We start from the raw sequence: 23,160 nt of genomic DNA, 5'->3' as shown, positions 1-23,160 counted from the left end.
CCTCTTGCTCCTCCCGATGTGCCCAGCTCCAAGCATCCCTGCTTAATTTGCGAATCTATTTTTCCAGTGTTGATGTTTCTTCAGTTACCTCGAAAGGAGCCACCTTTCTCCTGTCACCTTTTGTCTCTCTTCTTGTGTCAAGTACCTGGGAATTGACACACCAATAGTCTTATGTCAATAGCAGAGAAAGCATCTTTTGTTTGAAAGAGCCATTGGTTTAGGAACAATGCAATCCAGCCCGGAAAAGGAGGCGGCTTTTGTTTTTTAAAAAAATTATCCTCCACTCTGCAGACTTCAGAAAACTGCAATTGACAAATTGTTGGTGTGTTCTTGCAAAAACTGTGATATCCCCCACCCCCCTTGTTGCTAACATCACACATCCCTCTAAAGCGGTGTCTGGGGGGGGGGGTATCTTCTTTTTTCCTCTTTAAGTTGCACCGAGACTCCATTCTTTATTGATGATTTGGGAGACACAGCTCACTCACGGTAATCATTTCTCGCTGGCTTTTGAACTCAAGAAACGACGGGCTGTAATTTTGAGAGAGCGTAAGGCAAATAGGGACGCAGTGGCTCAGGGGCTAAGATGCTGAGCTTGTCGATCAGAAAGGTCAGCAGTTTGGCAGTTCGAATCCCTAGTGCCACGTAATGGAGTAAGCTCCTGTGACTTATCCCAGCTTCTGCCGACCTAGCAGTTCGAAAGCACGTAAAAATGCAAGTAGAAAAATAGGAACCATCTTTGGTGGGAAGGGAACAGCTTTCCATGTGCCTTCGGTGTTGAGTCATGCTAGCCACATGACCACGGAGACGTCTTCGGACAGCGCTGGCTCTTCGGCTTTGAAATGGAGATGAACACCCTTAAGTCAGGAATGACTAGCACATTTGTGCGAGGGGAACCTTTACCTAATATTATTTACTTGCATATAGTGATATTCTTCCAACTTCTAATTTCTAGCTCTATTATTATCTAACCATTGTTAAAACAAACCCCATGTTAAGGAATAGTCTGTGTCTTCTTTGTCCTTTATCTGTAATGTTAACCTATCCATTTCCGCACAGCTGAACATTTTTTAAAATTATATTTCCATCCGTAGGAGTTTCCTCACTTTTCCAGTATTGTGCAAATGCAATTCTCAATGCTGTCAAAACATGTAATATTAAATATATGTTCCCTTGATCATATTTTTTTGGTACTGTGCCTAACAAAAATATTTCTGGCTTTAAATCTTAATGTATTGCTTTATCATTTTCTCTAATTCCTCTTAATTCCTATCATTTTGTCAAATTCCTTGTGTGTCCGATCACACTTAGCTGATAAAGAATTCAAATTCTATTCTACTCTACTCTATTCTACTATTCTATTCTACTCTATTCTACTATTCTATTCTATTCTACTATGCTATTTTATAATACTATTCTACCCTACCCTACCTTACCCTATTCTATTTCTTATTCTATTCTACTCTATTCTACTCTACTCTATTTATTCTACTATTCTATTCTACTCTACTCTATTCTACTATTCTATTCTACTCCACTCTATTCTACTATTCTATTCTACTCTATTCTACTATGCTATTCTATTATACTATTCTACTCTACCCTACCCTACCCTATTCTATTTCTTATTCTATTCTACTCTACTCTATTCTACTACTCTATTCTACTACTCTACTCTACTCTACTATTCTATTCCACTCCACTCTATTCTTCTATTCTACTCTACTCTATTCTACTATTCTACTCTAGTCTACTATGCTATTCTATTATACTATTCTACTCTACTCTACCCTACCCTATTCTATTTCTTACTCTATTCTACTCTACTCTACTCTATTTACTGTATTCTACTATTCTATTCTACTCGACCCTACGCTACTTTATTCTATTCTGTATGTATTTTTGTCCAATTTTTTTGCCTCTTCCATTTTAAACATCCATTCAAACAAACACATTTATTCCTCCCCCCCCCAAAAAAAAAAACCCTAACAGTTTTGAATTCAAAGAACCAGGTTGTGAGTCTTCCCTCTTCTCTGTCATCGTTTTTGCCCACTGTATCTCTAGCCAGAAGTCCTGGCACAGGAATAGTATATTTACAAACGGTAGTCCCTCTCCCACTCCCTTTTTTGCCCTTTGACTGGCATGCAGGTTGAAAGGATGCCAGTTGCAATGGGTTCCTAAGGAAGCCGGCATCCTTTCCAGGCCTCCCACTCAGGCCGTAAACGGTGTAAAGTCGGGGTTCAGTGCGCAGGAAGATGGAAATAAATATATAAGCGGGCCTTTGCACCTGCTGTTATCCTGTTGTTTAACTCCCCCGGCAGACATTAAATCATTTTCAAGCACAATAATAGTGTGGGAGGTAAATTAACTAACCATTAACCATCTTATAAATACACAATTAACATGCCAGCGTTTATGCGATGGCATGGATCGGGCAGAGGTAATTTTTGACTGGGAGTTGGCTTCTCCCGGTGCCCGTTCTTAAGTCTTTGAGGTGCTTCAAGCTGTGGAGGAGGAAGAGGAGGAGAAAAATGAGCCCCGGGGAAGCAAAAAATGCTTTCTTTTTCTTAGGACCATTGTCATTTTAAAAAACGAAAGAGCTTTTTGGCTCAGCATTTGACCTAGGATGACGTAGCCAAGAATGGCTTTTTATTAACTAACCAACTCAGCTAGCTGCTTGGCCGGAGTGCCCTGCTGTTGAATTGAAAAAGAACCTGGGCATTTTCAGGTCATTGTGCCAAAGCTTATGAAGAGCGGTACTTGTTAAGGCCAGGAGCTAATCCACTCTCGATTCCTAAATCGCGTTACGGATATGTTGCTGACGGAAGAGAATATTTATAGTTTTCGGTTGAACCGAGGGCTCCTGGGTGATCTTTTGAGCTTGGTGGTTTTCTTGCAGACGTTTCCTTACCCAACTTAGTAACATCATCAGTGATAGTAGGGAGGGGAGGACAATGACTGTGGGCTCAGCATATTAAATATACTAGCTGGATACCCCTACTCCGCTATGAAACTATATGATCAGGCTTGATAAATCGACACAGCTTGAAAATTAATGAGGTTACTATCGGCCTCTCATATCCCCTTCTCGCCTTCAGGCTTGCCCCACAGAGGCCTCTCCTATTTTATCCCCTTCTCTCCCATCAGTCTAACTCCTTAGCATCAGAGCGTTTTTCAGGTGGGGAGGGTGAGTAGAAGGTCTCAACTCCCAGCCCGCAGGCCGGATGAGTCACATGCTGGCAAGTCCACACTCAAGTGGCAGTTGGAACAGTTCTTTTCAGGTGGGGAGGGGGAGTACAACGTCTAGCTCTTTAGCATCAGAGCGTTTTTCAAGTGGGGAGGGGGGAGTAGAATGTCAACTCTCAGCCTGCAGGTCGGGTGAGTCACGTGCTGGCCATGCACATACCCAAGTGGCAGTTGGAACAGAGTTCTTTTCAGGTGGGGAGGGGGCATAGAACGTCTTAACTCCTTAGCATCAGAGCGTTTTTCAGGTGGGGAGGGGGGAGTAGAGTGTCTCAACTCTCAGCCTGCAGGTCGGATGAGTCACGTGCTGGCCATGCACATACCCAAGTGGCAGTTGGAACAGAGTTCTTTTCAGGTGGGGAGGGGGCATAGAACGTCTTAACTCCTTAGCATCAGAGCGTTTTTCAGGTGGGGAGGGGGGAGTAGAGTGTCTCAACTCTCAGCCTGCAGGTTGGATGAGTCACGTGCTGGCCACGCCCACACCCAAGTGGCAGTTGGAACTGCCGTGGTCATAAGTGTGAAAAATGGGTCACAAGTCCCTTTTCTCCAGCGTCTTTGTCACCTTGAACCGTCACTAAACAAGCTGTTGTAAGTCAACGGCCACTCGATCGGCATCATTTCCTAAGCTTGTCCTCTTCTGTCCGACAGGTAAAGAAGACGCTGGTCCAGCATGGCTCGGAGGAGATAGTAGGGGAAGGCAGCGGAACCTGGGTTAGGAGGATGGCTTTCTTGGATAACCCGGCTATTATCCTGGCTCACATCCGGCAGTCGCATGTGACCAGCGATGACACGGGGATGTGTGAAATGGTCCTCATTGACCACGATGTCGACCTGGAAAGATTCCATCCGGCTTCGGCCAACGGGGACGACAGCTCGGAAGTACCAAGCAGCAACGGCGAACCTCAGGGTTACGTGTACTCTCAGTCCGTGGACATTACTTCGAGCTGGGACTTCGGCATTCGAAGGCGTTCAAATACAGGTGATTTGGGGAGGGGGAATCTTGGGGGCTCTTCTTAGGAGGAAGCTGGGATATAAAGAGGGAAGCATCATAAGGTACTCTGGTCAACACAATCACATTCGCCAACAGAGCAATTTAGCAGGTAGAATAGAATAGAAAAGAACAGAACTAGGAATGGAATGGAATCAGAATAGAGTAGAATAGAATAGAATAGAATGGAATGGAACAAGGAAAGGAATAGAATAGAATAGAACTAGGAATGGAATCATAATAGAGTAGAATAGAACAGAACAGAACATGGAATGGAATCAGAATAGAATAGAATAGAACTTGGAATGGAATGGAATCAGAATAGAGGAGAATAGAATGGAATGGAATGGAACAAGGAAAGGAATAGAATAGAATAGAACTAGGAATGGAATCATAATAGAGTAGAATAGAATAGAATAGAACAGAACAAGGAATGGAACGGAATCAGAATAGAGTAGAATAGAATAGAACTAGGAATGGAATCATAATAGAGTAGAATAGAATAGAACAAAACAGAACAAGGAATGGAATGGAATCAGAATAGAGGAGAATAGAATAGAATATGGAATGGAATGGAATCACAATACAATAGAATAGAACAGAACTAGGAATGGAATGGAATCAGAGTAGAATAGAATAGAAGAATAGAATAGAACAGAACAAGGAATGGAATCAGAATAGAGTAGAATAGAACTTGGAATGGAATGGAATCAGAATAGAATAGAATAGAATAGAATAGAACAGAATAATAGAATAGAACAGAACAAGGAATTGAATGGAATCAGAATAGAGTAGAATAGAATAGAATATGGAATGGAATCACAATAGAATAGAACAGAACAGAACTAGGAATGGAATGGAATCAGAGTAGAATAGAATAGAATAGAATAGAATAGAATAGAAATTAGGGATGGAATGGAATGAAATCAGAATAGAATAGAATTCTTTATTGGCCAAGTGGAACACACAAGGAATTTGTCTTTGGTGCAGATGCTCTCAGTGTACATAAGGAGAATAAAATACATTCATCAGCCAAAAAGAGCCAAAAAACAGGCCGTTTTCAGGCCATTGTGGACAGCACCTTCTCACCAATGTAAATTACCTTCACAGCTAGCCCAGAATTGAGAAGCTGGTCACATACCAGATATTCTGGGACTCCGTTCCTACTACCTTCCATGCTATTGGGAAATCTTGTAGCTTCGTGGTCCATGATTGAAAAGAAGCCGAAAGGCAGAGATGGGAATGTTGAAAGTTGTCCCCATATTGGGCTGAATTTTGACGAGCCAGAATGGACTGTGCTGGGTTTCTTGACCTAAAATGGGACACCATTCCACCCTTCTCTAGGACGTCCTCGTTCATCTCACACCCCTTTCCCAAATTATACTGGGAACATGGTTGTTGTTAGTTGCAAAGTCGTGTCCAACCCATCGCGACCCATGGACAACATTCCTCCAGGCCTTCCTGTCCTCTACCATCCTTGAGTCCATTTAAGCTCACACCGGCTGCTTTGGTGACTCCATCCAGCCACCTCCTTCTCTGCCGTCCCCTTCTTCTTCTTTTGCCCTCCATCCTTCCCAGCATGAGGCTCTTCTCCAGGGAGTCCTTCCTTCTCATTAGGTGGCCAAAGCCTTTGAGTTTCCTCTTCAGGATCTGGCCTTCTAAAGAGCAGCCAGGGTTGATCTCCTCTAGGACTGACCGGTTGGATGGCCTTGCAGTCCAAGGGACTCAATGCAGGAGTCTTCTCCAGCACCAGAGTTCAAAGGCCTCCATTCTTTGGCGCTCAGCCTTCCTTATGGTCCAACCTTCACAGCCATCCGTTGCAACTGGGAAAACCATAGCCTTGACTAGACGCCCTTTCGTTGGCAGGGGGATGTCTCTGCTTTTTAGGATGCTGTCTAGATTAGCCATCGCTTTCCTCCCCAGGAGAAAGCCTCTTTTAATTTCTTGGCTGCCGTCCCCATCTGCGGTGATCTTTACTGGGAACATAGTCGACATTTTTATTTTGAAAAAAATCAAAACTATGACTCACTTAAGAGCCACCTTGCCAAACAAGAGAAACTCTGACCATGGGTATGAAAAATGGTCATCAGTTGCTTTTTTCAATGCCATTGTAACTTCGGTCACTATGTGTACTGTTTTAAGTTGGGGACTGCCTGTATGCCTGCTTTGTAAATCACTTGGTTTGGGGTTTTTTTAGCCTAGTTTGCCCAATAAAATTTCCAAGTCTTGACATGTCATTTTCTGGGAGTATGTACATTCAGAAAGGAATTCTTTTTTTTTATTATTTCTTTTTTTAAACCCGTCTTCCACTAGTTTATCCAACTGTACTTCTTTGTCTCCTGGGGAAAAAAAAATCTGACATTTAAAACAGAGAGAGAATTCCAAGTGGTGGGGAAGATACCCGTCTCCTGATTGCTGATATTTCACCTATTTGAGCGTGTACTGTTTTTGGATGCGGACTCGAAAATATGTAAAGAGGAAAAATGATATCCATTTTTTAAATAATAAAAAAAAAAGATTTGACTAATGTTGCGCAGATACAAATCATTTATTTTTACTACCTATAAACCGTTCCAGCCCAGGAAAGGAAAAGCTATGCTAATTTATATAGCGTTGACATTTTATAATTTTCATGATTTTTTTTTTAGATAAAAGATTTTATATTTAAAACTTTAATAGTCTAGTCTGAGTTCATTTATCTTTAATTTTTGAAAGGGGGAGAGTAATTCATAACAGTAATTTTATTCTTGTAATGTAATATTCACTTCAGTTCATTTGTGCATTAAAATTCCTTTAAGACCGTTATTAATGATTTATATAATGAAATGTCATATTAATCACAGAAGTTTTCACATTTTATTATTCTCTTCCATGTTAATACTATCTTTATGATCTCTATTAATGTTTTATATCCTCTAATTTCAATTATAAATCAAGAACATTTCCATGTTTTTGTTGGTATTTGCTTTTCAGAAGTGCCACCTTAAAAATTTTATTGCCCGCACACCCCACCCATAGATGTTGCAGCATAAAACATCTTTATTCATAGAAAGGTAGTTAATTATGTCTTTTGTTCGTAGCAAACTTTCGTTGACAAACTTAAACATTATAATATATATTTTTTCTTCTTCTCCTTTTTCTAAGCTCAGAGACTGGAGCGGCTCAGAAAAGAGAGGCAGAATCAGATCAAGTGCAAAAACGTGCAGTGGAAAGAGAGAAATGCCACCTGTTCTGGTAAAATACATATATATATATATAAATATATTATTTTATTCACCGTTTGTTTCCGGGCCAGTTTCATGCATGAAACCTGGTTAGTCTGTAAATTGTTGCATGATAAAGGAGAACCGTTGTGGAGATGGCTTGGGAAAAAGATGAATAACTAATGCCAGATAAGATTCCTTTAAACCTTTCAGACCTCAGAGACCACTGAATTCATAATTTTAAATCCCCGCAGACCACTAATATGATCTGCCTAATGACCGGTTGGGTGGGCGTGGCAGGAGGGCATGTGAGTGGGTAGGCGTGGCCAACTCGATGTCACTCATGTCAAGGGGTGCCATACCAGCCTCTACTCGCCATTCCCCTCCCAGCCCCTCCTCGCCTGCCTGCCTGGGCTCCTTAGGGCCCCAACAGGAAGCAGTTGCTGGAGCTAAGCAGCCCCCGGAGAAAGAGTTGGCAAAACAGCTCAGCTCAAATTGGATCTGACCGAGGAGGAGGCTCAGCAGAAGCACCTCTCTGAGGACTAGGAGCTTGGGCTTTCCAAGCAGAGGGAAGACCTGCGGGAGTGCAAGGCCAGGTGCCAGCGCCTGGAGGCTCAGCAGGCTGAGATGGTCAGCCCGTTCCAGGCCCTGATGCAGTCCCACTGGAACGAGGCCCTCCGGCTCTTTGTCACCAGCGGCTCTTCCCTCCAGCCTTCGCCCAAAGAATTGAATTGAATTGAATTTTATTATTTGTATGCCGCCCTTCTCCGGGAGGACTCAGGGTGGCGAACAATTCAAAAGGGGGAAAAGGGGAACATAAAAATGAAATACAAATAATAAAAATAAGCAACAGTCGCACAACCATACATGTCGAGAGGGGAGGGAACTCATCACCCCCAGGCCTGCCGGCAAAGCCAGGTTTTGACGGCTTTTCGGAAGGCCTGGAGAGAGGTGAGGGTCCGAATCCCTGCAGGGAATTCGTTCCAGAGGGCCGGAGCTGCCACAGAGAAGGCCCTCCCCCGGGTAATAGCCAGATGGCATTGGCTGGCAGATGGCACCCGGAGGAGGCCAGCCCTGTGAGATCTAATGGGTCTGTGGGAGGTAATTGGCAGCAGGCGGTCTCTCAAAGCCCCCCACCAGGAGGCTGAAGCAGACCCCAAGTGGGAATTTCTGCCCCCCACAAAAAGACCCCAAAGGAGGAGACTCTCTGCAGCAACACAAGCGTTCATTGCACGTATCCATCCCAGGGGCCATAGTTTGAGGACCCCTGATTTAGTGCCATATAAAAAAATACAAATCATTTTTCCGCGGACCACCCAAATTTTCCCATGGACCACCAATTGGTCACCGAAAATGTGAGCTGTCCTTCCACGGGTGCCACCCATCTGGACTTCAGCGTCCATCATCCCAAGCCAGCAGGCGAGATGATGGGACTTGTAGTCCAACACCCGTTTTTAACCGCACCCGTGGAATATTTTGGAGGAGGCCTGCTTCTGGTTTCTTCTCCTGATAGACCTCAATCCTTGGGGGCAGTGAAAGCTTTAGAGATCGACAGGAGGCTGCTGTCGTTTCCCCCCCCCCCCCCGCATTTTCCTGCAAGCGGTTCCATTTCAGATCCCATAAGGAGAGTGATCCCAAGCTTTGCAGCTGCTTTTGCTGTCCTAAGCTGCACTTTTGCTCCCCTAGCTGAGCTGCTAATCTGAACAGATTAGTTGTGTCCTCTTTGTTCAAGAATAGCAAAGGATATGTGGGTTTCGTTACGCGCCTTAGTTCCCTACGCACATTTCACCATTTCGTTTATTAAGCTGCTGTTCCTCCCGGAAGCGCAAAGCAGGACTGGCGAGAGAGAGAGATTCCTTTTTATTCCGAGAGAGATCCGTGCTCCGTTTCATCGCTTTAAAGTGCATCCCTTCGGTGAATACACAACGAGATTCCTTGCAGATCAGCTGATCCATTTGGGAATTGGCCTTCCCAGTGGACTCCTTCCACGGCAAATTCCCCCACTCCAACTTTTTCCTGTGTTTGCCCTTAACAAGTCAAGGAAATAATCAGTTCACTATTTATGAACTCTACTACTTGTTGTATTTTGCTCCGCTACATTATCAAGCCTTATCCCGCTTTATTTTGGGAAGTGCTCTGCTCACATTCTGTGGCTGTGAACACAGAAGCTGGGGAAAGCCTTCTCGCAAGACAAAATCAAACCAGTTTGTATGTAAATGGAGAGCAAACCCTCCCCACTCCCTTCTGGCACTGATGATGTTCCCTAGTCAGGTAATGAAATGCCTGCAGGGAAACAACCTAACGCAGAGAGCATTCATGGCCCCAAATCAAGTCCCGCCTTCTGATCCTTTGTGCCGTGTCATAGTTTTCCAGATCACCCCACAACACTTATCAGAGTTTGTTGCCGCAGTCACATCCAGAAAGCACACAGACAGGTAACTGATTCAGCAGGGTTCATTAACTCCTCTTTATATATAATATCACACACGAAGTAAATATACAATGCCAAAAGCAGGTTTTCTTCAAAAGCAGAAGCTTTTGGGGTCATTCTGTTGGCCATTGGCTCCTAAAAGTGTGTGCAACATGGAGTAACTGATTAGGGATTGGATAACTCACCAGGGACAGAGTCCGTATTACCTACCGTATTTTTCGGAGTATAAGACGCACCTTCCCCCCCCAAAAAAGAGGGTGAAAATCTGAGTTCGTCTTATACACTGAATACAGCATTTTTGGCCTCCCCGAAACCCTACCCCCTTTGTAAAAACGGATGTGCAGAGGGTTTGGGAGGCCTGCAAAGTGCAAAAAGTTTTTTTTTTTAATTTTTAATTTACCTCTTCAAAATCTTGGTGCATTTTATACTCTGAAAAATACGGTAACTGTAGCTAAATTCCAGTTCCCCATAGACTAGCTTTCCATTGGGGGTTTCAGCCTTGGGGGGGGGGGGGAGTGCCCAGCAGATGTTTTAATCTCAAAGGTGCTTTTTCAAAAGGCAACCGGACTTAAGTTTTTCCCTTGAGGAATTAGAATAACAAGAGTTGGAAGGGGCCTTGGAGGTCTTCTAGTCCAACCCCTGTCTAGGCAGGAAACCCTACAACACTTCAGACAACCAGTACTCCAACATCTTCTTCAAAATGTCCAGTGTTGGGGCTTTCACAACTTCTGGAGGCAAGTTGTCCCATTGATTAATTGTTCTCACTCTCAGGAAATTTCTCCTCAGTTCTAGGTGGCTTCTCTCCTTGATTAGTTTCCACCCGTTGCTACTTCTGCCTGCCTGCAGGTGTTTTGGAGAATAGCTTGACTCCCTCTTCTTTGAAGAGCCCCTCAAATACTGGAACTCTGCTAATATATCACCCCTAGTTCTTCTTTTCATCAAACTAGACAGATCCAGTTCTAGCAACTGTTCTTTATATGTTTTAGCCTCCAGTTGCATAAAATAGAATAGAATATTTTTCATTTTTTTCATTTTACTTTATGTGTATGCCGCCCTTTTCCCTGAAAGGGACTCAGGGCGGCTCACAACTCAAGGGAGGGGAAAAACAGACAAAGTTACAAAACATAAAGACCATACACAGTTAAAAAAGCACAACAATCATACCATTCGAAGTGGGGAATAGAATAGAATAGAATAGAATAGAATAAACAGAGTTGGAAGGGACCTTGGTGGTCTTCTAGTCCAACCCCCTGCCTGGGCAGGAAACCCTACACCACTTTAGACAAATGGCTATCCAACATCTTCTTGAAAATGTTCATTGTTGGAGCATTCACAACTTCTGGAGGCAAGTTCTGTTCCACTGGTTAATTGTTCTCACTGTCAGGAAATTCCTCCTAAGTTCTAAGTTGCTTCTCTCCTTGATTAGTTCCCACCCATTGCTGCTTCTCCTGCCCTCAGGTGCTTTGGGGAATAGCTTGACTCCCTCTCCTTTGAAGGTGCTTCGCTTCTTATCCAAGGAGCTTCTTCCCTTCTGACTTCTTGACCTCACATGGAAGAAGCGTCTTGGGTGAGAAGCTTCCTCGAGGGAAAACCGAGCCCTGTTGACTCTCGAGAAAGCACCTTTGAGACAACCGCGACTGAGAACCTCCGCGGCCATTCACACGTCGCCTTCTCCCTCTCTTTCTCTTGAACCCCAGCCGAGGAGCTAAGCCGCCTTTTTGAGAAGAAGAACTTCAGGGTGAAGCCTGCCCACGCGCCTCCGGAGAAGCCCTCCACCCTCTCGGTCCGGCTGGAGCAGTGTCCTTTGCAGTTGAATAATCCCTTCAACGAATACTCCAAATTCGATGGCAAGGTAAGCCAGAACAAGCTCTGTTTTCGGTTCTCTCTCCCCCCCCTTCATTGTTGCTTTGGGAAATAAAACGTTCCAATCCAAGCCCAGGAAGGATGGGAGGCCGAGTCAACCGCGAGCCTGGTGAGATTCGAACTGCCAAATTGCAGGCAGCTGGCGATCAGCAGAAGCAGCGTGCAGGACAGCACTCCTGCGCCACCGCGCCTCATCAACATTTTTTTTTTTTTTAGAAATTCTTTATTGAAAATTTTTACAAGTATTTCCCCTTCCCTCCCTCCACCCCAACCCTGCCCCTTCTCCAACCCTCCCTCCCCCCAACTTCCCAGAGCAAAATACAGGGTATAAACATTTAACAATCATACACTAACATAAGCTAACTATAACATCCTACCTCCCTCTTGTACTTTTAACTCCACTTTTATTAAGCTAAATTTAGATAAATTATAACATTCCTTGTTCATTCATAAACTAATTGAAATTTCTTAGTCCAATATTTATTTTCAATGTAATCAATCCATCTTCTCCATTCCAACTTGTATTTCTCATCTGAATAATCTTTCAAATATGCTGAGATTTTCGCCATCTCTGCCAAGTTTACTACTTTTAATGTCCATTCTTGAATTGTAGGCAATGCTTCCTTCTTTCAGCAATCTTGCTGCCGTTATTAAATTTGGAATCAAATTAGACTCTAGAACTATACAGTATGTAATTATAACTAGCAAAAACAACTGAGGAGTGAACTTCATCCTCTTGTTAAGAATATTTTGAATAATCCACCATATTTTTATCCAAAATGCTTTAACTTTTTTACAAATTCACCATCCATAATAATACATAGCATCAACACAATCACATCTCCAACATTTGACTTATAAGTTCGGATACATAGAAGCTCGTCAACAATTTTTGATTGAAACGAGAACAGGTTTTAACGCAGTCGTGACCCGAGCCAGTCCGCACATTCAGCTGTACTTAACTTACTTTTTAGGTTAATAGAAAGGAGGGTTTATTAGTCCCAGATGCACACTACGCGAAAGAGTAAGCCAAAGATGACTCAAACTCCTCATTGCATAGCTTAGTGGAGTTCAATTATCGCTTTGGAAGGGACCTTGACTCTGTTCTGATAAATATTGCCCGGGAAAATTCAGCAATGTAGTAGGCTTCATTGATAGGTATACGGTGGCTCAGTGGCCAAGATGCCACTGAGCCACTTGTTCATCAAAAAGGTCGGCGGTTCGAATCCCCAGCGCCGCGTAACAGAGTGAGCTCCCGTGACTCGTCCCATCTTCTGCCAACCTAGCCGTTCGAAAGCAGGTCAAAAATGCAAGTAGAAAAATAGGAACCACCTTTGGTGGGAAGGGAAAAGCGTTACGTGTGCCTTTGGGCGTTGAGTCATGCTGGCCACATGACCATGGAGACATCTTCGGACAGTGCTGTCTCTTGGGCTTTGAAACGGAGATGAGCATCGCCCCTTAGAGTCGGGAACGGCTAGTACATATGTGCAAGGGGAACCTTTACCTATTAGGCCTCGTGCACCCACGGCATGCACGATGGGTGCATCAAGATGCATCTTTATCGCTGCGTTTGGGGCGCTTTGAGGTAGTTGTTCTCCTCCCCCCCCCCCCCCCGGGCTGTTATTCAAAAGCAGCCATCATTCCACAAAAAAAATTCAGGGAAGGATCAACTTAACTACTGCCAGCTCACTTTCTCAAGTTTCAATCGCTCGCTCGCTCTGCCTTTCTCCCCATCAAAATAAAAATTAAACTGAGCCAGTTGAGAGCGGGAATGTTCCCCTGATCGTTAAAAGTTGTTTCTTTAAAAAAAAAAAAATAGAAGAAGAAGAAGAGAGAATCAAAGGCAGTGTTCCCAATCTGGGGGGAAAAAAGAGAGAGATTTCAAGAGTCACCCCAGCCTCTGGAGTAAATATATAATTAAGTAGGGATTCTTTTTTTTTAAAAAAAGCATGCTTAATTAGGCCCCCAAACTCCCCCCTCCCCTTCCCATAATAGACTTCCCCATCTCTTCCCAATTAGGCATTCCTTCCTCAAGAGACCCAACTGGTTCAGTTAATTATGCAAATCAGGCACGTTTCTATTCCCAGGCGAAGAATTTATGAATGTTTGCAAAAAAAAAAGAAAAGAAACCCAAACCAAAAAAAAAAAAACCCCTTCAAGTCTTCCCTATATATATATATATATATATATATATATATATATATATATATATATATATATATATATATATATATATATATATATATATATATCTTCCCTTTTATATATATATAAAAGGAATTCAAATTGTCGTATTTGAAACCCAGAAAAAATAAAGAGAGTTTTACAAGGAGGGAAAGAGTTCTTTAAAAATGTATTGATTTTATTTATTATTACGTTTTTTAATGTCAGCATAAGAATCTCAAAAGGGACGCGGTGGCTCAGGGGCTAAGACGCTGAGCTTGTCGATGAGAAAGGTCGCCAGTTTGGCGGTTTGAACCCCTAGCGCTGCGTAATGGAGTGAGCTCCCGTCACTCGTCCCAGCTTCTGCCAGCCTAGCAGTTCGAAAGCACGTCAAAAATGCAAGTAGGAAAATAGGAACCACCATTGGTGTGAAGGGAACAGCGTCCCATATGCCTTCGGCTTGGGTCACGTCGGCCACATGACCAAGGAGACGTCTTTGGACAGCGCTGGCTCTTCGGCTTTGAAACGGAGATAAACACCACCCCCTAGAGTCAGGAACGATTAGCACATATGTGTGAGGAGAACCTTTACCTTGTGGGTGTATGGATAATGGTTATCTTTTGAGAGCTGAATGCAAAATTTCATTTTAATGCATGGTGATTAGTGCACATTTAAAGTGGCAATAAAGTTTTTATTCTCCTCTATTCTACTCTACTCATTGTTCATTTTCACTTCTATACTCTATTAATTCTATTCTACTCTACTCTGTTCTTCTATTCTCCAAAAGATTTTGTGTCTTCAAAAATGCTTAATGGGTAGTGTGATGGCTACATTTTCAGCAGTTCGAAGTGCACTATTAAACCTCTCTTGCCTTATCCTAAATTGTCCCAAAGGCAAACCGGACTTCGTTTTTCCTTGAAGACGTTTCGCTTTTCATCCAAGAAGCTTCTTCAGTTCTTCATCTTCAAGGTGGGGTGGGGGGAAACTAGAGTCCAGTTGCCTTTTGAAAAAACACCTTTGGGAGAACCCGAATGGCTGAGAATCTTTCGTAGACCCTGAATTAATTTATCTTTTTCTGTCCATATTGGTTCATCCATGCAAAAGTTGCTCAGGTTGTGAAAACAATAGATAATCAAACATCCCGAAGCTTTTGAACTGGGGGGGGGAGGGGGGAAATGGCTGTGGTTGTTGGTTTTTTTTTTTAATTTTGGATTTGTTTTTTAAATCTCTGCCTTGCACTTCCGATAAACACAATAAAAATAAAACTTCCCTGCCATAATCGGATAACCTATTTCAGTTCTTTGAACCTGAGCCCATCGAATTTGAGGCTGGGGTGGGTGGGAGGGTCCCATGGACCCCTGTCTGAAAAAGAAACTCAACAATGATTTCTTTGTTAGCAACTGTTTTTAGCAAGGAGGCAGGGGGAAGGGATAATTCATGAGTACTAATTGCTTGGCTGTTAATTTTCATAAGTGTTGATAGAAGCAGTTCCTTAAATTAAACTTTGTTTAAAACGTATCAAGGGAAATATTCAAGCAATGTCGGGCCTGAAGTGAAAATTAATATGAATGCTGTGGCAATTAACACGTACTGGTTAATAGCTTTTAGCAGCATTTTGGGAGGGTAGACGTTAAATACATTTTTCGCATGCTGCTCTTGTACCAGTTGTGTTCCACATTTACGTCTGGATAATTATGAACAAATGTGGGTTTTTTTTCCCCCTCCCACACAATTGTGGGTACTAAATAGCTTTCCAAAAAAAGAAGAAAAAAAAAACAGAACCGCATCCACAGCAGATAAAAGATGGGGAAAGGAAATAGACTGCGGTGTCGCTGATTAAAAATATGTCTGAGATAATGGTTTGATATTAAAAATCAGGTATATACAAATTAGAGGTTTTAATTTCCATTTTCCATAATGAAGTATTTCTAGCCTGAACAGGTGTATCCAAATTAACATCTGCATAGGTTCTTCAGTGCTTCCCCCCTCTTTTTTTAAAAAAGGAAATTGTATACTGCCACCCGATTAAATGCATCAAAATTTTTGATTTTTAGAAACACCTAAAAAAAAGAGAGAGAGAGATAATTGTTGCATTTTTGTTTTGAGTTCTAGTTCTTCCCCCCCCCCCCTTGCTCGCTCTCAAAATACATGTAAATTATGATGTTGTTCCACATACAAGCATGAGTGATTTCCTCTTGTACCTTTTTAAGTGCTAAAGGGAGATTACTCTCTCTTAAAACAAGGGGGGAAATGAGCAAAGCATTAAAAATTAGAAACAAAAACAGCAGCCTGACTCAAGTCTCTTTCAAATTCTTTGAAATCTGTGAAGAGAAATGGCATTGTCCAGGTCATCTGTTACGTGTTTTGTTTTGTTTTTTGGTCTGGAAAAATTTAAATGTAACCTTGCACATACAGATCAGCGTATTCCTATTCTGAATTTTGCACCTTGAGATTTTAACATTAAGGCTACGGGCCTCAGGATGAAGGCTCCTGATTTAACTCTGGGATTATTTTCTTCCCCACCTCCATCTCAGAGGTGGGTTCCTATCGGTTCGCACCAGTTCGGTAGAACCGATTCGTCAAATCTACCGAACTGGTTAGAAGAGGTTCCACCAATGGACCCGGAAAGCAGGCCACACCTACAGAAGAGGTTCCAAAAAATTTTGAAACCCACCACTGCTCCATCTCCTTTCTTATTATCACCTTACTTCTGGAAAGATTCTCTAAAGCAAGAATTCTTAACATTGTCCTCCCCTTTTGAGAGTCCCGTACGAAACCCATAAAGAGTGTCATCAAATCCCAAAAGTAAAATACGACAATATGGAGGAATATCTGCAAAAGGAATAAATTGTTCTCTGATGCAGATAACAATATTTTTTTTGAAAAGAGCAAATATGTAATACACTAATATACTTGCTTCCTTACTCATCCATTAAATCTATTACAAAACAATTTCAGGTGGAGGTTAGTGAAAATAAAATTAGAATACTTTCTCCCCCACCCCCCAATCCAAGTTTACAGTTGCCCCTGAAACCTATCACAGCTAAGAATTCCTGCTGTAATGCTGCTATTTTGTGCTGTTTTGTCATGCTTTGCTATTGGTGTTTTTGCTGGATCAGCAAAACAAGAAGACAGACAGACAGGCAGATAAAGGAGGATATTATACAGATTGATATAGGACAGTTTCCTCTTTAAATATCTAGTGACACGAATCTAATTCCTGCTGAGTTCTGGAAAGGATGTTTTGCCACCTCAAGTTATTTATAAACAATAATGAAGGCAGGATAATAAATAAACAGTTTAAATTAGATAACCCTTTTTGTCTTCAACTCCGTTTGTTTTATGCAATTTGGGTTGATGAAATAAGAAATAAAAACCCTAACCTGCAGCTCGGAAACCCAAGCAATGCCGCTTTTTAATCCGTACTGCGGGGAAAAACACACACACACAAAACTAGTTCTCTTCCAGAAATCTGTGGAGTTTGCCACATGTGTGTTTGGGCCACAGAGGGATCAATTATATGAAGAGAAGGAAAGTTGCGAACCTGGGCTTTAGCGTGCAGCCACTCATTGATTTTTAAATGCAATGAGTCCAGCAGAGAGCTAATTAAAATATTTCTGGCTGCAGACTGTTTCTTAAGCTTGTGCACGCGCGCAGGGGGCGCTTGCTGTAATTCAGCCGGGCCGTTTCATGACTTAGTTGATTGTACAGGAAGTTGCCTGTCCAACTTTTACAGCTCTGGGGTAGAATGACAATAGTCCCATCTCATGTTGGATTAGAATTTTGGCAGGGCAGGTACCACAGGGCGAAATTTAAACATGCCCCAGGTTGGACATAAACATCAGAGATGGAAGGGACTTTGGATGTCTTCTAGTCCAACCTCCAGCTCAGGCAGGAAACCCTATATCATTGCAGACAAATAGTGGAATGGAATGGAATGAAAAGAATGGAATAGAATAGAATAGAATAGAATAACAGAGTTGAAGGGACCTTGAAGGTCTTCTAGTCCAACCCCCTACTGAGGCAGGAAACCCTATACCACTCCAGACAAATGGTTATCCAACATCTTCTTTAAAACTTCCAGTGTTGGGGGCATTCACAACTTCTGGAGGCAAGTTGTCCCGCCGATTGATTCTTCTAACTATCAGGAAATTCCTCCTTAGTTCTAAGTTGCTTCTCTCCTTGATTAGTTTCCACCCATTGCTTCTTCTCCTGCCTTTAGGTGCTTTGGAGAATAGCTTGACCCCCTCTTCTTTGTTGCATCCCCTGAAATATTGGAACATTGCTATCATATAACCCTTAGTCCTTTTTTTTCCCACTACCCTATCCATATCTTTGGGCAGTCCTGTGCATTTTACAGCTTCTGGTCCACATCTGAGTTCATTCTCCGTTGAAAATAACACGAGTATAGACCCAGGCGCACTTTTCAGAATAGCCGAGTTGGGACTTTGGATATCATCTAGTCCAACCCCCTGATCAAGCCTCTACCATTCCGGACAAATGGCTGGTCCAGTCTCTTCTTGAAAGCCTCCAGCGATGGAACCACCCACAAATTTCTGGAGGCAAGTTGTTCCACTGATTAATTGACATCACCGGCAGGAAATTTGTCCTAGGCTGGTTCTCAGGCGCGCCTGCAAACAAACTCTGGTTTGTCGCAACCTGTCAAGTAGAGTATTTTTTACTACTCCACACCTGGCTTGTTGTTGTTTCCATTACTGCCTTTTTTTTTCCGAATTTTTTTTATTTTTTATTCTCTTACATACAATTATAGGTATACATTCACGTAGTCATTCTTCTTTGCCATTCTTATACATTTGTTATTCCATTTAAAAGGTTATAATATATAGTTTGAGTTGCTTTGTTTACCATCCCTTCCGCCTGTTGTAACACCACCTTATTTTCCCTTTCTTTTCTCCCTCCTTCCTTCTCTACTTCCTTCCTTCCTCCTCTCCTTCCCCTTCCTACCCTCTCTCCTTCTCTTTCTCTCCCTTCCACCCTCCTCTCCTTGCCTCTTTCTTCTTCCCTTGCCTCTTCTCCACTCTTCCTCTTCCCTTCCTACTATCTCTCCTTCTCTTTCTCTCTCTTCCACCCTCCTCTCCTTCTCTTTCTCTCCCTTCCACCCTCCTCTCCTTCTCTTTCTCTCCCTTCCACCCTCCTCTCCTTCTCTTTCTTTCCCTTCCACCCTCCTCTCCTTCTCTTTCTCTCCCTTCCACCCACCTCTCCTTGCCTCTTTCTTCTTCCCTTGCCTCTCCTCCACTCTTCCTCTTCCTACTATCTCTCCTTCTCTTTCTCTCCCTTCCACCCTCCTCTCCTTTCCCTTTCTTCTTCCCTCCCTTCTCTACTTCCTTCCTCCTCTCCTTCTCCTTCCTTCTTCCCTTACCTCTTCCCTACTCCTACTCTCTCTCTTCCCCTTCCTACCCTCTCTCCTTCTCTTTTTCTCCCTTCCACCCTCCTCTCCTTACCTCTTTCTTCTTCCCTTACCTCTCCTCCACTCTTCCTCTTCCCTTCCTATTATCTCTCCTTCTCTTTCTCTCCCTTCCACCCTCCTCTCCTTTCCCTTCCTTCTTCTTGTTTCCATTACTGCCTTTGTGGCTCTCTGACTGCGTAGTTATCGCTTATATAATATAAATTGCCAGGAGCCAGAGAAGTTGGATCTACTTCGTGCGTGTCCAGCACTTCTCCAAACCAGGGTCTTTTCGGCCAATCTGTTGCAGCTGAATCTCAAAACCATCTTGATTAGGGTGATGTCCCCCCCGCCCTGCAAATAAAAGCCCGATTGCATCTGTCTCTTTTCCACCCCAAAAACAACAGCAACCATGCAAAGTGTGTTCCCCTTCCAGTTGAAGCCAGGATGTCTTGGGTGAGCATTTAGCTGCAATTCATTTTAATTGTCTTATGAAGTTAAAAAGTATTAGTGTCAAATAAAGATTCATCGCCGTGGGATGATTTAAAACCGGTCCTCCCGAAAGCAGGCATGTGTTTCAGCAGCTGTTTGTACAAGAGCTGTCTTTTTTTTTCCCCGACAGCAGTTAAAAAGTACAGTTGCGGTAATCAAATTGCAGTGCTAGCGTTCCTGAAGCTCGTGACAGATTGAATCACATCTATATGGATACGGATGAATGTGTGTGACATACATATATACACCATACGTACACACCGAGGGAAGGTGGAGTGAATATCAACGAGGCACCTGGGGAGCGGGAGAAGCCCTCCTTTTAAAATTGCTTCCTTTTAAAAAAATTTAGAATAACTAAATTATTCTATTAAATTTAGAATAGAATAGTTGGGAAAGAGTTGGAAGGGACTTTGGAGGTCTTCTAGTCCAACCCTAGACCACTTCAGACCAAGAGCTGGCCAGTCTCTATTCTTAATAGAATAGAATAGAATAGAATAGAATAGAATAACAGAGCTGGAAGGGGCCTTGGAGGTCTTCTCATCCAACCCACTGCCTAAGCAGGAAACCCTACACCACTTCAGACAAATGGCTATCCAACATCTTCTTAAAAACTTCCCGTGTTGGAGCATTCACAACTTCTGGAGGCAACTTCTGTTCCACTGATTCATTGTTCTCAAAGTCAGGAAATTTCTCCTTAGTTCGCGATTACTTTTCTCCTTGATGAGTTTCCACCCATTGCTTCTTTTCCTGCCCTGAGGTGCTTTGGAGAATAGTTTGACTCCCTCTTCTTTGTGGCAACTCCTGAGATATTGGAAGACTGCTATCATGTCTCCCCTAGTCCTTCTTTTCATTATACTAGAATAGAATAACAGAGTTAGAAGGGACCTTGGAAGTCTTCTAGTCCAACCCCCTGCTCAGGCAGGAAACCCTACACCACTTCAGACAAATGGTTATCCAACATCTTCTTAAAAACCTCCAGTGTTGGAGCATTCAGAACTTCTGGAGGCAAGGAGTACCACTGGTTAATTGTCCTCACTGTCAGGAAATTTCTCCTTAGTTCTAGGTTGCTTCTCTCCTTGATTAGTTTCCATCCAATGCTTCTTGTCCTGCCTTCAGATCCTTTGGAGAATAGTTTAACTCCCTCTTCTTTATGGCAGCCCCTGAGATATTGGAGCACTGCTATCATGTCACTCCTAGTCCTTCTTTTCATTAAACTACACATAGCCAGTTTATGAACATTCTGATTTGCTACGAAACCGAAATAAACCACCATCCCTTGACTGGACTTTTATCAATTCACAGCTGCGCGACATTGGCCCAAGGGACAGAAGAATTGGGTTGCAAGGCGTGTCGGTCCTCATTTATAACACAGGTTGTCCTCAGTGTACCACCACAGGTTCAGCCAGAATTTCTGTTGCCCAGCGAAACATTTGTTAAGTGAGCTTTTGCCCCATTTTTGCGACCTTCCTTGCTGCGGTGGTTAAGTGAAGCACTGCGGTTGTTAAGTTAGTCCCATGGTTTGTTAAAGGAAACCTGGCTTCCCCGTTGATTTGGCTTGTCAGAAGATCTCAAAGTGGGGACTCTGTAACCGTCGTAAATAGGAGTCGGTTGAATAGCATCTGGATTTTAATCACATGGACCCTGGAGATGCTGCAACGGTCATAATTGTGAGAAACGGGCGTCAGTCACATTTTGCAGTGCCGTTGAAACTTGGAAATGGCGACTAAATGAAGATCTTCCTGTACGGCAGAAAAAGAGACAGAATTTTAGTACTTGTTGTAAGGGGTAGTTTGGGGTTGTTCCTTTTATTGATGGTACTTTTATTGGTCCATAACTGGACCAAAGTTTCTGTCTGACAAATTATTTATTCTTTTTTTTTTTTAAAGCAACTTTTCCTTGTTGGACATAATGTGGGAGAAGAACAGGCATTGCCTGAGGGCGGAGTCAAGCAAGTAATCAGTCTAGAATTGTCACGTTCTCTCAAATGGTTTAAGTCGTAGCCTTCTTAAATTCCATTAACCTATCTAGTGCCAATTTAGTGCTGACCATGAATTGACTGGATTCTTGAATATATGCATGAGCAATAAGTCATCTTACCTGGAACTTGATGTGTGGTCCTTATTTTTCACGCCTGACACATTGTTCCTCGCCGCCAATGCCACATTTTTATTTTTACAAACGTATCAGTGTGTGAGCAGTGTGGTACCTGAGTATCATATGTTTCATACAAGACAATTAATATGAATCATATTGGTTTCATTTAACAAGCTTATATAATGCCAGTAGTAATACACACCTTTATATTACATTTTAATGTTGCATTGTTTAGTTATTCAATATTTCAATATGTTGTTTTTTTTATACCGATCACTCGATCTTAATTATCATACCTTTTAATATGAATAAAATATTATCAATCGGATTTGTAACATTTAACCAGTGGTGGGTTTCAAATTTTTTTAGAACCTCTTCTGTAGGTGTGGCCTGCTTTGTGGGAGTGGCTTGCTGGCCATGTGACTGGGTGGGCGTGGCCAACTTGTAAAATGTGGTGAAACTCACTTAACAACGCTCTTGCTTAGCAAGCAAAATGTTGGCTCAGAAACTCTGGCATTGAAGTGTGCAAGTGTTAAAGCTGTCAAGTTACAGGACCCTCGCACCCCTAACCCTTTATGGAAAAAACCCTCAAGGGTGTTCAAACTTGGCAACTTCAACTCCCAGAATTCCTCTTCCAGTCATGTTGGCTCAGGAACTCTGGCATTGAAGTGTGCAAGTCTTAAAGCTGTCAAGTTACAAGACCCTTGCACCCCTGACCCTTTAGAAAAAAAACCTCAAGGGTGTTCAAACTTGGTAGCTTTAAGACTTGTGGACTTCAACTCCCAGAATTCCTCCTCTCGCTCTTCATCTTGATGATGTGCGGACAGGGGAGGGAGCTGGAACCGGTTCTAAACAACACTGTAGATTTGTGGAACCTCTTCTAAAGAAGAGGTTAGAACTGGCAGGAACCCACCCCTGCATTTAACAAACTTATATAACTAATATTAATACCAACATTTACTTCACATTAAGATCTTCCGTTATTATCCACCAATGCCAAACTCCTTTAGTATTTTTTTTTTTTTGATGGACTGAATAATTGCATATACATTGAATTATTTTATCTCAGAGTTCAGAGCGCTGTGTCCCAGCTTCCGGTCCACAATCATAATCCTTACTCTGTCCTATTTTTGAAGGTTACAGCAAGGGGGGGGGATGCCTTTTTTGAGAAGGATTCAAGCAAAAGATGAGTAGCCAAGAAACTAGAACGGGTTAGGTGTGGCGGTAAAGGCATCCGCCTAAAAACAAGGAGACGGAGAGTCCTAGTCCCACCTTAGGTGGG

General features: G+C 42.6%; 1 protein-coding gene across 2 annotated transcripts in view; it reads left to right on the top strand.

The window, feature by feature from the left end:
• MAPKAP1 (MAPK associated protein 1) overlaps nucleotides 1-23,160 on the top strand; it is a 127,132-nt gene that overhangs the window by 8,049 nt on the left and 95,923 nt on the right. For both annotated transcript variants that reach the window (XM_032233326.1, XM_032233325.1), the window contains exons 2-4: nucleotides 3,889-4,219; nucleotides 7,373-7,462; nucleotides 11,560-11,714. In XM_032233326.1, coding sequence (XP_032089217.1) covers nucleotides 3,889-4,219; nucleotides 7,373-7,462; nucleotides 11,560-11,714 — 576 coding nt within the window. The remainder of the gene's footprint in view (nucleotides 1-3,888; nucleotides 4,220-7,372; nucleotides 7,463-11,559; nucleotides 11,715-23,160) is intronic.

Source organism: Thamnophis elegans, chromosome 16 (genome assembly GCF_009769535.1).
Source record: "Thamnophis elegans isolate rThaEle1 chromosome 16, rThaEle1.pri, whole genome shotgun sequence".
NCBI classification, from domain to species: Eukaryota; Metazoa; Chordata; class Lepidosauria; order Squamata; family Colubridae; genus Thamnophis; species Thamnophis elegans.
Note: the sequence above shows the minus strand (reverse complement) of the source record. Positions and strands in the feature narration are given on the sequence as shown.